We start from the raw sequence: 14,399 nt of genomic DNA on the forward strand, positions 1-14,399 counted from the left end.
ATTACAGTACTTTAGTGATCTCATCAGTGGCAGGTGGCGCGAGGGCCAGGGTCATATACTACAAGTGCCCCCTCTGTTTTGGCTCCAGATGCAAGCTGGGTGCAAACGTGGTGGACCCCTGAGGTTGCAACGGTTCCTTTGTTTTTTTAACACCAATAAAGGGTGAAGATATAATTATTACCTCTGATGTCAAAAGTTGTTTGCTGTCGCTTTTAAAACAAAAAGTCTTATTAAGCAACATACACATCTAGGGTTAAGGTCCCGAATGTTCCTTTTTCCAGGGACAAAAAGAATCCAACTTATAGTATTGGTCACTGGATGGATATCTATGGGATGAAAATGTTAATAGAGTATTAAGGACAATTCAGCAAGTAACATTTTTCTTTTTTCATCCGGAATGAACATTTCCGCATGATTTTAGTATCCCAGCTATCTAGGAAACGCTTAACGGAGAAGATAATGCAATTGTCTTCTTAGTTAATACCGAATTCCTACAACATCTCTCTGTAGAGACAGAGAGACATAAATGGGGCATGCATAGTGCATGACAGTCTTTTCAGACAACCGAAAACACTGCCTGCAGGGACTTTGCAGGGACAGCGTGTTAATGCAACCACTGTACCTGAGAAGTTTTCTCCTGTATAGCAGGGAAAACTTCGGTTGTGTCGATGTTGGCTAAAAATATTCATGCCAATATTATCAACATGATTGCAGAATAGATCTCCAAGAGCCCTGTCTCTGAGGTTCTGTGGCGTTTGGAGCCGCAATTGCCAGAGACTTTACTATAACACAGTGTTTTTCAACCAGCGGTTGTCAAGTGTGCCACGGCAGTCAGCTCAGCGCACTTGTAGTGTAGTGTGTTTTATTCCTGAGGAGGCCAATGTAGTGTGTTTTATTCCTGAGGAGGCCAATGTAGTGTGTTTTATTCCTGAGGAGGCCAATGTAGTGTGTTTTATTCCTGAGGAGGCCAATGTAGTGTGCTTTATTCCTGAGGAGGCTAATGTAGTGTATTTTATTCCTGAGGAGGCTAATGTAGTGTATTTTATTCCTGAGGAGGCTAATGTAGTGTATTTTATTCCTGAGGAGGCTAATGTAGTGTATTTTATTCCTGTGGAGGCCAATATGAGTGTATATTATTATGTGGGAGCCAATATTTATGTTTTTTCATTGGTCACGCACACCGCATAGCCCTATAGTGTGCCTTGGCAATTTTAAAATCGTGTGTAGTGTGCCTCAAGTTGAAAAGGTTGAAAATCACTGCTATAACAGAACCATTTAATAATATAATGTTAATGTATAATTTCAAATTAAATGGAATGTTTAATTTATTTCAGGAAAACTGTAGTAATGAGTTAGTATTTATTAGTTTTATGGTCATATTACGCAGTACTAATATTTAAGAATATTTATTTACAGGAATTGTAGTAAATACATCATCACATGTCACAAGAGAAGATTCAGAGTACAGACTAAACCTCATTGGCCAGCAGCAGGGTTTTATTCCTGGACTCAATTTCTCAGCTCAGGTAAATTAGCATTGTATGATTCATGGGATGGAATCGGTATGAAATCCGGCAGCGCCTGGGATGGAATCGGTTCGATTTCCGGCAGCGCCTGGCCGACAAAAGCAGAGTTCCTGGCAGCGGAAGCCCGACAGCGCTGGAAATCCAGATCGTCGCTAAGGTAAGTATAAACTAACCTAACCCCCTAACCCTAATCCTCCTTAGGGGTGCCTAACCCTAACCTCCCCCCCGAGTGCCTAACCCTAATCCCCCCTCTAAGTGCCTAACCCTAACCCACCCCTTCCCCGCTGCCTAAACCTAAGTCCCCCGGGGGGTGCCTAACCCTAAGTCCCCCCCGGGTGCCCTAAACCTAACCCTCCCCCTCCCCGCGGCTGTCCGCTCGCGGCGCCCGACATCCCTTCGATCGGGATGCCGGGTGCCTGTCTCCCGGCGTCGGGGAAATGACAGGCGTCTAGATATAGACGCCCGGCATTTCACCCTCGCCGGGATATGACAGTCGGGAAGCCGGCTGTCAGTATTAAGGCAGCCGGTTTCCCGATTGTATACCATTGGATGACTGTATAGTCTCGTAAGTTTATCTATTTACTTGTACATGAAGCTATTTAAACATACTGACACATACCATGGGCAATAAAGGGTGTTTAATTAGGTGAAAATTGGACCCCTCACTAACTAAAACAAAAAGCCACCTGGACAGTAAGATACTGGAGCTATTTGTCTCTAAGGGCCTGATTCATATGTGGATGCTAATTCAATATGCAGCTGTGATCATGTATGCAGCTGCAGTGCAAACATATGCTAATGCTACAGTTGCCTGGAAATTTATTGAGACGCCCACTGGTGGCTTCACAGATCCAAGTAAGTGTGTACAAGCATGCAACGGTGGTCACAGATCCAAGTAAGTTTGTACAAGCATGCAGCGGTGGTCACAGATCCAAGTAAGTGTTTACAAACACGCAGCAGTGGTCACAGATCCAAGTAAGTGTGTACAATGATGCAGCAGTGGTCACAGATCCAAGTAAGTGTGTACAAATATGCAGAAGTGGTCACAGATCCAAGTAAGTGTGTACAAACACGCAGCGGTGGTCACAGATCCTTTGATAATCATCCACCTGAGTAACCCTATGGTGGCGCAGTATGGCTGCGGGAACTGAGACACTGGCATCAAGTTTTCTTTGTACAGGATCTCAGTAGTATGCTGAGACACGCCTCAAAAACGTCCATGACATGCCTGAACTTTTTCTGCCACTCCCAGTAACTTCCCCCAAACGGACTCTGAGGGGTCTATTTACTAAGCAGTGTTAGGAGGCTGTGTTTGAAAAATGACAGTTGGGAGCTGATTGGCTGTCACCTTATCACTTTTCACTCTGTCTCCTAACACTGCTTAGTAAACTGACCCCTGAATGTCAATCACTTTGCAAACAAATCCTCACTGCAAGCGGCATCGCTAAGATATCTTGGAGCGTGTGCAATGCAATGACAACACATGTGCAGTTGGCCGATAATCGCTCAACTGCGTAGATATCTGCATTGCATCCACATCTGAATCAGGCCCTAAGCTCTTAAGATATGCATCTTTACCCATTATTTCCTATTGGTGTTTACGCAAAAATCCCTCTACTTTTTAGGCTTTATTTATGAAACAGCAGCTTTTGTAAGCCGCTGCTTCCTGATGGGCAGCAGGTGAAAATTTGAACCCGCAGTCAGTGTAAAGCACGCCGGGCTATACACTGACTGACTTTCACCTGCAACCTGCCGGGAAGCAGTGGGAAACAAAAACTGCAGATTTGTAAATAAAGCCTTTTCTGTTAAATCATATTTAAATGGCAATCTGTGTGTTCATGCTTTACCAACCAGAGCATGAAGCTGACAGCTGCTGAGATAAAATTCTCACCTACAGGTAAATTGTTTTGATCTTATTGTGGCTTATCAATTCATTATACTACTACAATAAATTGTCTTTCCCAGAAATCTCTTATATTAAACAGAAGTAGCTTATTTTCCAAATTTCCCTGAGGTTTACCTGAGCACTGTATTCATTTTCTAAGAATGCCACTATAGCACTTTAGGCACTGAGCAGGTTACCACAATCCTGTTCCAATAAACCCATTTTAAGATCAGTGCCGTAACTTCTGGAGGCAACGGACGGTTCTGAGTCTTGGGGGCTTATCCAGCAATCATGTCGATATTGGCACAAATATTTTCGTCCAACATCAACATGATTATTTTCTTCATCTCCAAAGGTTTCCCCTCTATGCAGGTAAAAACTTCTCAAGTACAGCGGTTGCGTTACCACGCTCTCCCTGCGATGTCCCTGCAGGCAGTCTTTTAGGTTATTCAAGAAGACTGTCATGCACTACGCATGCCCCATCTCCTCACAGCAGTTCATAATTCAAATAGGGGAGCCACACTAACTGCCACCCCAAACGCTGCCAATCATCGCCAGCCAGGACTCAATGGCAGTTGGTGTAGCTCCACCTCTGGAGGCTCCACTGTATATATATCCCATCCCGGCACTTGTCAGTCTTGAACTCGTATTGCTCTCTCCTCCATTCCCAGGTGGAGTTTCCACAGGGCAACGTGTGGGGAGGGAGCAGTATGAATTTAAGGTAGACCAACATTCTCAGATGGCGCTATACAAGGAAAATGTCTTGCTCTCTACAGTGCCATGTTGTATGAGTCGGGCATTAATGGAGAAAATAATTGTGTTATCTTCTCCGTTTAGCCTTTCCTACATATGGGATACTTTAATCATGCGGAAATGTTAGTTTCTGCATGATTTAAGAAACAATTTGCTTGCTATATAGAGCCACAAGGTATGGCATCTTTGTAGTCTGGGCCACAGGCTGGATTGCTAATGTGCCTGTGCATCCCCGCTCCCTCCTGAATCTCTCCTCACTCTTTCATCTGGGCAGCTTCCTACATAGAGAGGAAGCCTCACAGGAGCACTGCACTGCAATATCTGTATCCATGAGGCCATGCTTATTTTATGTAATATGTATCCAGTGGGTGAAGCATTTACTTAATTTTAAAATGATTTTATTTGGAATACAGGTATAGATTCAATTTAGCTAATAGAATATGTGCATTTAATATTTTTCAGGTACAGGTGGAGCGGATTGACAATAAACCCCTGACTATAAAGGAAAGAGATACAATAGTTTCTGTTAGAATAACCCAGACAACAGGCCCATACTGGATAAGCAGCAGACTTTTTGCAGTAACCAGCACACAAGATAACAGTTTAATTTTGCAATACTACAGCATACCAGAGTCTGCAATCATCAACCTGGAAATACCTGTTTTGCCATCTGTACGAAGGATACAAGTTGAGGTGCGTTCAAAGAGCTTGTGAAAATATTTCATCACCACACAAATGATCAGGTTCAGTCATGCTCAAGATGGATCATTATTGAGGTGTACAGTGAGAAATGTATTATGCAGCTTGATCCCTGAAGCAAGGTGTGGGTCTCCATTAGATTCAAATTGCTGATTGTGAGATATGTTATTTGTACAGATGTCACTGATGTTCCTGCCTTTTATTGTGGCATTAAAGCATTCTATGCCTAATTGGATGAAATACATTTAACCCCTTCACTGCTAAAACATTTTTGTCACCTCTATGCTGAGCCTATCGCGGTACTTTTGGGCTCTTTTATCAGTTATTTTTGTGCAATACCACACAACTCATACCTTGTTTTGTTCAGGAGACATTGCATTTTCAGAAAATATTATTCACTTCATAACCCAAGATCAGAACACTCAATAGTTTCTAGAAAGTGGCAAAAAAATAAATGTATACTTAATCAGAATTGGGTTTATTTACTGCAAGAAGTTGAGTAAACAAATGTAAATTAAGGATTGTTATACTTTTCTATGGATAGGTCTCCCAATAAAATTGGTAACCCATTTGTATGGATTGACTCCTGTTATCCCCTATGTTACTAGAATTTTTCTTTTCTTTCATATATTAGCTGAATCCAGGTCACAGATGCACAATAAACTAACTGGGAAAGGCATACAATTTAGGAAACTATACCACCTATTGTATCAGGGGTCAGTTACCTTTGTAACCTTAGCCTGGAATGCATCATAGTTGGTGACATAATAGGTGAAATAGTTTCTAATTTTCATTTATTTACTAAAGTAAAGTTGGTCAAACAGCTGAAAAAGACAAATTTCCATACCATTCTCAATAGCTACTGCTCACCCAACAAGAATGGGGTCCCATTTGAACTAACTGACTTACAGTAAATGATACCAGAAGTTCAAATAATCACCTGCTAATATTCTTAAATATGTGATTCCCTGTCTGGTGATCACAACTGACAGACAGTATATAGTATCTCCTCTAAAATGTGGGTGCAGTTGCCAATTTTGCAAAAAGAAATGGAGGTGGGCCTGGAGGAAATTTCAAATAAATATGTCACTGGTATTTACATATATATTGTGGTTTGGCTTCAGTTATGGTCATGATTGATCACCAGGCAAGAATTAAATAGAGGCATCATAGTTGGAAGAGAATTTTATCTTCTTCAGCAATGCAATGGAGATGGTTTGCGGTTCTAACATACAGTTACTGTAGGCCCCCAGCCTTATCAGCAAAAACAATAATTAAATATGGGCAGACTTGTTTCTGTGCCAAAGAATAGGGAGATCAAGGTTCTTGCAGTGCTTGGTGCCATGGGATCATGTGTGTATGTATCAGGACATGCACATACGTGACTTTGTGCACATCCCATTGCAGCATCAGAAAACCCACTGATCACAGTAAAGTTTGACAAAACAGGGCTTTGCTGGGCTCATAGCATATTTCGGCTAGGGGCCATGGTAGTGCGGCTCTAGTGCTCAGTAAACGTGCAAAGTTTTTATTTATTTAAAACTTTTTTTAGATAATAAATCAATATATGGCAATAATGTCATAGATGACCACCTTGCTAAACCTAGTTTTCATTCCATTTAAACATTAGCATTGAAATGAATGTAGCAATATTTATACTACACAAAGACAAAATATACTAGCCATCATAGTAGGCACATAGCCATAGATTTAAATATCTATAGATTTATCAACAAAAACATGTTCTATAAATGAGTGCTATAGCACAAAGATTAAACAAAAGATAAAAATGCCTTTACTTTGTAATTATATAGTCCCAACATTTGATTCAAGTTCTTCTTCATCTTTATCACCTTATTTATATATTCTCCTTTGTTTTTCTAATCTATCCCTTTTTGATTTTCTGTTTCTCGCTTCTTTTTTCTTTCTATTTAATCTTCTTTCTCTTTTTGCTGACTTCTTCCTTCTCTTTTTCTTTTACTTTCTTGCCCCATTCTTCTGTTTATATTCCCTGATCCCTCTACCCACTCCCTTTTCTTTCTTTCTTTCTTTCTTTCTTTCTTTCTTTCTTTCTTTCTTTCTTTCTTTCTTTCTTTCTTTCTTTCTTTCTTTCTTTCTTTTTCTTTCTTTCTTTCTTTCTTTTTACACTAACTAGTTCTTCCTATTTACAATCATAATAACAACATATTGCTGCTGAAAATTGTAACTAATCAATCAATTTTGGCTTTAGCTGGAGTACCAGAATACCACTCAGATATTCTACTTTGACAACTCATATGGGACCAATCCTTTTATTCAGATACAAGCATCAAATTCATCATTAAAGGTAAATGCATATTTCTCCCACATAATAAACTATTCTTTCTGTTAATAATTTGGCAGCATTACATCTCTCGTTATAAGCTGATTATTTTTTTTTCTATCTGTATATTGACAAAGTGTGGCTTTATCTACCACGCATTTTCATAGTTGTCTGGTCGTGTCTTACATATTGAATATATGATTATGCTTTGTGAGTTTATTTTTTCTTTGTGTTCCATACACAAGATGTCATGTTTCTCCTCCTAAGGGGAATGTACAGTAAGTAGGGTGTGTAGCCTATGAGATAACACTGCCATGCTTTGATTATCCAACATGTTATGACCAATCATGGTCTTCTTAGTGATTCATTTACTATTACTGTTATTAGAGATAGAATTTATAGAGTGAAAGAAAAATCTGTATTTTGGATTTATGTTAAAAATATATATATTTTACCATGCAGGTTGGGATGCCATTTAATTTTCAAGTTAATACCTACCCAAATGTTCAGAATATTTACTATGTGGTAAGTATTATTTAAACATGTTTTAATTGCTCAGCTAATATTTTCTGGCCATATTGGCTTGAGCACCAATAGGATGCCACATAGCATATCCTTGCCTACAGCATATTGTTTGTAAATATGATGTGTATAGCACACAGCTTCTGTGACAATGTAGTACTGGTCTCCTTTCAATTATGTTTCAGCAGGAGGGTGATCATCCTATTGCTGTATGATTTTTCTCTCTTTTTATTCTATCATACAGCTTAGGGGGGTGGAGTTGTATTCTTTATATTGTCTTATTGACGATATTGTATACTTGGCATTGGGCTAGGTGATGTGAGGCATGCATACATCTGCTAGGCCATGTAAACCCATTCCATTAAGCCCCTGCCACACAGTTTTTGTGCTTACTTTAATGCCAGTGGAAGTTTGGAACTGAGCTATGGAATCAGCAGAGCGTTAGTGACTTTTACGCACCATGTGACTTAGCAGTCGTTGACCCCGCTCTGTGATTTCACGTGGTCTTCCGCTTCGTGGCTGAGCTGCTGTTGTTCCTAAATGCTTCTACTTTCTAATAATATTACAGTTGACCGTGGAATATCCAGCAGGGATGAAATTTCATGAACCGTCTTATTGCAAAGGTGGCATCCTATCACAGTGCCACGCTTGAAGTCACTGAGCTATTCAGAACGATCCATTTTGTATCACAAATGTTTGCAAATGGAGACTGCATGGCCAGGTGCTTGATTTTATACACCTGTGGCAACGGGTCTGATTGAAACACCTCAATTCAATAATTAACAGGTGTAGCCAAATACTTTTGTCCATATACTGTATATTTCAGCAATGACTTATTGTTTAATCATTTCGAATTATTAGAGTTACAATAAAACAGGAAAGTTCTCCTTTAAGCCATTACAAAATGCACTACATAGTTCTCTTTTAAAGCTACAGTATATATTAACTCCAAACCTGTCTTTATTTTGAGCTAATGCTGTCATATGTCTAGTCTTATAAGTCTAGGAGATATCTGTTGGTGGTCATTGTGAAGAGACCTCACATATCGAAGCCTGTAAAATGACAGACTTACAGAAAGCAACTTGAAATGTATTATGCTACATCTATAACCATGATAATGACATAATATAATTAGGCTACATTTAAATAAAGAGTAATGTAAACAACAGCTTCACTGAAACGATCTCCATCTTAATTCAACAATAATAATAATTTAGATGAAACGTCAGACATTACTTACATTTTTTTAGATGTTTTATGTATAAAATAGCCACCAAAAGATCTATTGTCTATCGTTGCTCATTGCGGCACTAGAAAAAAAGATGGTGATAGTATAGGAGGATAGTCAGTGGTACAGGTACAGTCACTGTCCTTCATGAATATGCATCATGGGATAGTTATCGTTAGAGAGCCACTGTGAAGGCCATCACTGGCATGGGCGTAACTAGCATAGGTGCAAAGGGTACAACTGCTATGGGGCCAATCACATTTTTCACTGTTGGGTAGTACATTGGGGCCTTTACAAACTTTTGCTATGGGGCTGTCAAATACCTATTGACGCCCCTAGTCACTGACGTTACCCAGCAATGACCATCAAATGCTGCAAACAAGGATAAATAGGAGAAATCCATAAATCCTGTAAAAATTGCAGGTTTCGCAGGGTTTAAGGATGTTCTTTAATAATGTCAGCAGTTACCTTTATTGATTATTAATAGAATTACCATTGAAATGAGCATTGTTCCAAATGACCCATAAATAGGTGACACATTGATACAGTAAGTTGTGCAGTAGATGGTTCTACTCATTACTTTTGTGTAAAAGCATGAGTCAAACTTGTGTACAATACAGGTAATTCTAACTGGCTTAATTGTGAGCATATTTACAGATAAGTCATCATAAACCTATCCTTTTTGCGCCATATGGCGTCAGGTGTCTGGTGCGACTTAGTTGTCCAGCCATGGGCAGCAATTTCCGTGCTTGAGTACTTCTCCAGAATTTTGAATCATAAATCGTTAATAGTATGATAAGTAGCTAATAGTGTACTACTGTAAGAGCTTGACTTAAGCTCCGTACACATGGAGCGATCAGACACCGATCAGATATCATTGTCTGATTTCCAATCATTAGAGTTATCATTGTCTGATCGTCATACATGTGCTGGATGTTCGATATCGAACATCCAGCACATGCACCAACCCACAAACATCTATAACAACCCGCGATCAATGATAGTAACCAGGCTAACCTGGTCGATATCGACCAGGTTGGCCTGCATGCACGGGCGATGGTCGATATGAATATTGACCATCCGTGCCTGTGCATCGACCATCTTTTGGGGGTTGGAAGGGCCCAAAAACAGGACAATATGAATGATAACGATATGATCGATATTGTTCTTATTATCCTGTTTTATCTGACCGTGTCCTGTCTAATCCTTTAGGATTAGTATTTTATTGTTGCAAAGGAATTAGTGTACAGTAGCAGAGTGAACATAACATGGTGTGAGTCACCTTATTTGGTGTGATTTGAGGATAGATGTATATGTTGTATAGATTTCTAATAGTCGCTAGTCGCTATTTAGCGCTGCAAGTCACTTAAGAAAGAATTGCTTTCCAGTCCAATTGTGTGGTTCCAAAGCACAAAAAGTTATTTATGTAAAAATGGGGTTACGCGATGAAAGATTTAACAATTAGAGTAAAAAGCAATTAAAAATAGTACAAGCCGATACATACGCATGCGCACTGGTCCCAGTATACAGTCATCAATCCAGAAGTCTGCGGTCGCAAGAAGATGTCTCTGCACTGGGATCGGGACACAGCTTATATACCTTACAAAGTTCAGCGTTAACAAAGGGACTAGTTGACAGGTTTCCATTGGTTCTTGCTTCTGGATAATTTGCTCATTGGTCAGTTCATACGGTGTCATCAGGGGTATGGCTCAGTTCTCCAACGGTCTCTTTGTGTAGCTTTCCACTGAACAACTGGTTAAAAAAACTAGCTACAACACTGCATATAAGTACTAACATTCTAAGCAATAACTCCCTATCATCCATAACTAGCGGACGCATGATGCGACTTCTTTGCCGATAGATACGGATGTCTACAAATAAACAGAGATTTAGTATGATACCAAACATGACATGTCCACTGTATTCTAAACCTTAGATCTCATTTAAGCACATATTACATCATAATTATTAACAAACAAAACCTTTATTAACTCCGGTTATTAACTATAGTGTGTGGGAACCATTTTATGCATATGCGTTCGCATATGTGCATCCGTGTATTGAAGTAGGAAATGTTCGTATGTATGTATGTATGTGAATACGCATATGAGCGTCTATGTGTGCGTATGTTGATACACATATGAGCGTCTATGTGTATGCATATATGTATATCTGTGTGCGTTATGTGCATCAGTGAATGTATGTGGTGGTTTCGCATTTGTGCGCATCAGATTGCGCCAATGCAAAGTAGTGTCGTGGTAACACATCATCACACCATAGACGATTAGATCGTCAGATAATAATTGCAAGCGATCATATCCAGTTATTTGACTTTGACAGTCCACCCTTTGATAGCAAACATAAAACTATCACATTCTATTCAACATTTTTAGTCATGCATAATAAATGAGTATTCAATGTTCTAAACGGTATGGCACTACTCATTCATTGAACCGTTAATAATGCATTTCAGGAAAGGGTAAAACAACCCTTATACGCCATCTGCGGATCTATAGGGGACCATTGGGAGGATGTGGGACCTCATAGAACCTATAAAGGAAGTTTTGGGGGGGACTACATTATCTATGATGTTTTAACGGAACATTTACAATACATTTTATTATACATGACCAAGCCTATTCACATGTTATTATCTGATGGTACATTCAATTTCAGGATTTTAATGCAGTTCAACATTAGTACCTATACCACCACCACTCACCACCATTAGGATTTAATTTTCACGGTTTACCTTGGTTTACCTTGGTGGTGCATTTTCCACCCTTTGCCACAGTAAGAACACATCTGACACATAAACCAATTACTAAAATGACAACAAGTATAAGAATAAGGAGCTTACCTATACTAGCAACCATCTCCTGTACCCACTCTCCCAGACCGGCGAACCATTTGACAGGGTTTAACCATGAGAACCATCTCTCTACCTTTACCTCAGTCTCATACAAGGAAGTATTATGGTCCTTCTGAAATTCCCACTTCAGTTGTAGTATTTCATCCATTTTCTGGTCTATAACCTCTTTGGGGTCATTAGTATTATTGGTGATGCCAAATTGGGTGGCCAAAATCACACAATATCCACCAGTAACAGCTGTCAGGTAGTTTAACACTAGCCTATGTTGTACCAATTCCTTTTGATAAGCCTGTAGCTCCTTACCAGTATACTTGAAAGTGTCATCATACATCTCGGTGATGTTGTCTATTAATTTAGCCAGGTCTTGGATGTATCTAAAATTTAAAGTTCCCCTAGTGATTCTGGTGGGATTTGGAAGCCAGTTGTTTCACTAATCAACTGTGTGGCTATATGTTCTTCACCAGGTATCATATTTCTTTTGTCACAATGTTCATACTGTGTGTGTATGTATGGAGGTGGTGCGGTTTTATGGATACCAATCATTTCATCATGTGTAAGAGTCATAACCTCTGGGACCACCCTTCCAAGATAACATAAACCTTCAGAGTTCGGAGAGAGCGATTAGTATGCTTTTCTTCCACATATGAAATACACATCATCTGGGAGAATGTAAGGAACAGAATGCATCATTATCATTGAACACATTATTCTAACAAAGAATCCTGCCCCTCTTTCTCCCATTTCACTGGTACACGTTTCTGGTTGTATAATATTTGCACAGTATCCTAATGATACTCTGCCATCCATTACTTTGTCGTAACTATGCATGTACCTATACCGGAGGTATCTCCCATTTGCAATAATACTGCGTACAAGTTCAGAATCGATAGGCTCATTATCAGCTCTGTGTGAAAAGGTCATTGTCTGATTGTTCCAGATCACCTCCCAATTTCCTGGTTTTCTGATATTGTGGGATTGAAGCATTCCAGATTGATTTAGAACCTTACCCACTAAGGATGCCCGCCCATGTACAGATAACTCTTGGACTGGCATTGTTGGATGCATTTATCATCAACTAGGGATCCACAATACTCACAAATACAATATTCCTCAGACAATAACCCCTCACACCGTCTCCGAGTTACATGGCTAACAGATCTCTTAACAATTCCTAAACTGAGTTTGACCATAGGTTGCCCTGTTTGTTTTATCACTCTCTCCTCCGACTCCACTCCATTGACATCACTATCGGCCTCCCTCTCCGTCATCTGTCCTCCGTCACAGAAATAGGAAATCCTGTAACAAATAAGGATGAGAAGAACCCTGAAAATAAAGACACAAAAAAAGATCGCCACTCCATTGCTGGAATAGTAATCTGCACCCGTCTCTGGCTCAGGTGTTTCCCTGCAGTCTTTAGTTCTCCCAGAACAGGCTTGCAATCGACAGGTCCACGTTGTCTGTCTCGACTTCGCCTTCTACCTCCTTCGGGCGGTTGACCTTTCTGCAGTGAGTGGAATGGACCCAGGTATCTCTTTCTGTTACCTTCAAAGATGTCGTACTTGTCATCAACACCTGATACAGACCTTCCCACCGGTCTGTCAAACAACCTGAGCGTAAGAAATTTCGGATCATAACATATTCTCCAGGTTCAACATCATGACAGTTTGTTTCTGGCATATTAGGTGATAACATTTTCAATTTCTGTTGCTGCTGCTTCAGCTGTCTACTCTTTTTTATAAGATATTTCACAGTAACCTCATTATTATTCTTCAAAACATCCTGTGGACTTATGATCAAATGAGGTTGCCTCCCAAACAGTATCTCAAAGGGGGACAGATTAAGAGGAGATCTAGAAGTGGTTCTGATGCTATGGAGGATGAGCGGTAAGGCTTCTGGCCATCCTAATCCAGTTTCAGCCATGATCTTACTCAGTTTATTCTTAATAGTACCGTTCACTCTCTCCACCTTCGCACTGGCTTGCGGTCGGTAGGGGGTGTGAAGTCTACTATAGATTCCCATAAGCTTACACATGTTCTGGAAAACATCACCAGTGAAATGAGTACCCCTATCACTTTCTATGATTCTAGGGATACCGTATATGCATAAAAATTCCTGAACAATCTTTTTAGTAGTAAAAACAGCAGTATTAGTGGCAGCTGGATATGCCTCTACCCAATTAAGAAAATACATCAGTACAAACTAATACATACTTGAGATTCATGCAAGGTGGTAATTGGATGAAGTCAATTTGTATTACCTGAAAAGGACCGTCTGTCAGAGGGATATGGGATGGCTCTGTGGGTATTGTCTTCCCGACATTTTTCCTCAAACAAGTCAGACAGGACATTGCTCTCTTTCCAGCTTGAGAAGAAAAGCCTGGTGCACACCAATATGCTCTGACCAACTTGCACATACCTTGTTTTCCCAGGTGAGTTAGACCATGCGCTGCCTCAGCCAGGCTTGGGTAGTATGCCTTGGGAGCAACAGGCCAACCTTGTCCATCTCTCCAGATTCCGGAGGACTCCTGAACACATCCCTTCGATCTCCAGACTGCCTTTTCCTGTAGGGAGCACAAATTTTGCATTTCAATTAATTTCTGCATGTCTATTGTC

General features: G+C 40.0%; 1 protein-coding gene across 2 annotated transcripts in view; it reads left to right on the plus strand.

The window, feature by feature from the left end:
• The window catches only part of LOC148542093 (CD109 antigen-like), a 202,205-nt gene that overhangs the window by 131,732 nt on the left and 56,074 nt on the right, over positions 1-14,399 (plus strand). For both annotated transcript variants that reach the window (XM_088471441.1, XM_088471431.1), the window contains exons 10-13: positions 1,417-1,526; positions 4,627-4,857; positions 7,094-7,189; positions 7,628-7,690. In XM_088471441.1, coding sequence (XP_088327567.1) covers positions 1,417-1,526; positions 4,627-4,857; positions 7,094-7,189; positions 7,628-7,690 — 500 coding nt within the window. The remainder of the gene's footprint in view (positions 1-1,416; positions 1,527-4,626; positions 4,858-7,093; positions 7,190-7,627; positions 7,691-14,399) is intronic.

Source organism: Taudactylus pleione, unplaced genomic scaffold (assembly GCF_031769625.1).
Source record: "Taudactylus pleione unplaced genomic scaffold, aTauple2 ptg000015l, whole genome shotgun sequence".
Taxonomy (NCBI): Eukaryota; Metazoa; Chordata; class Amphibia; order Anura; family Myobatrachidae; genus Taudactylus; species Taudactylus pleione.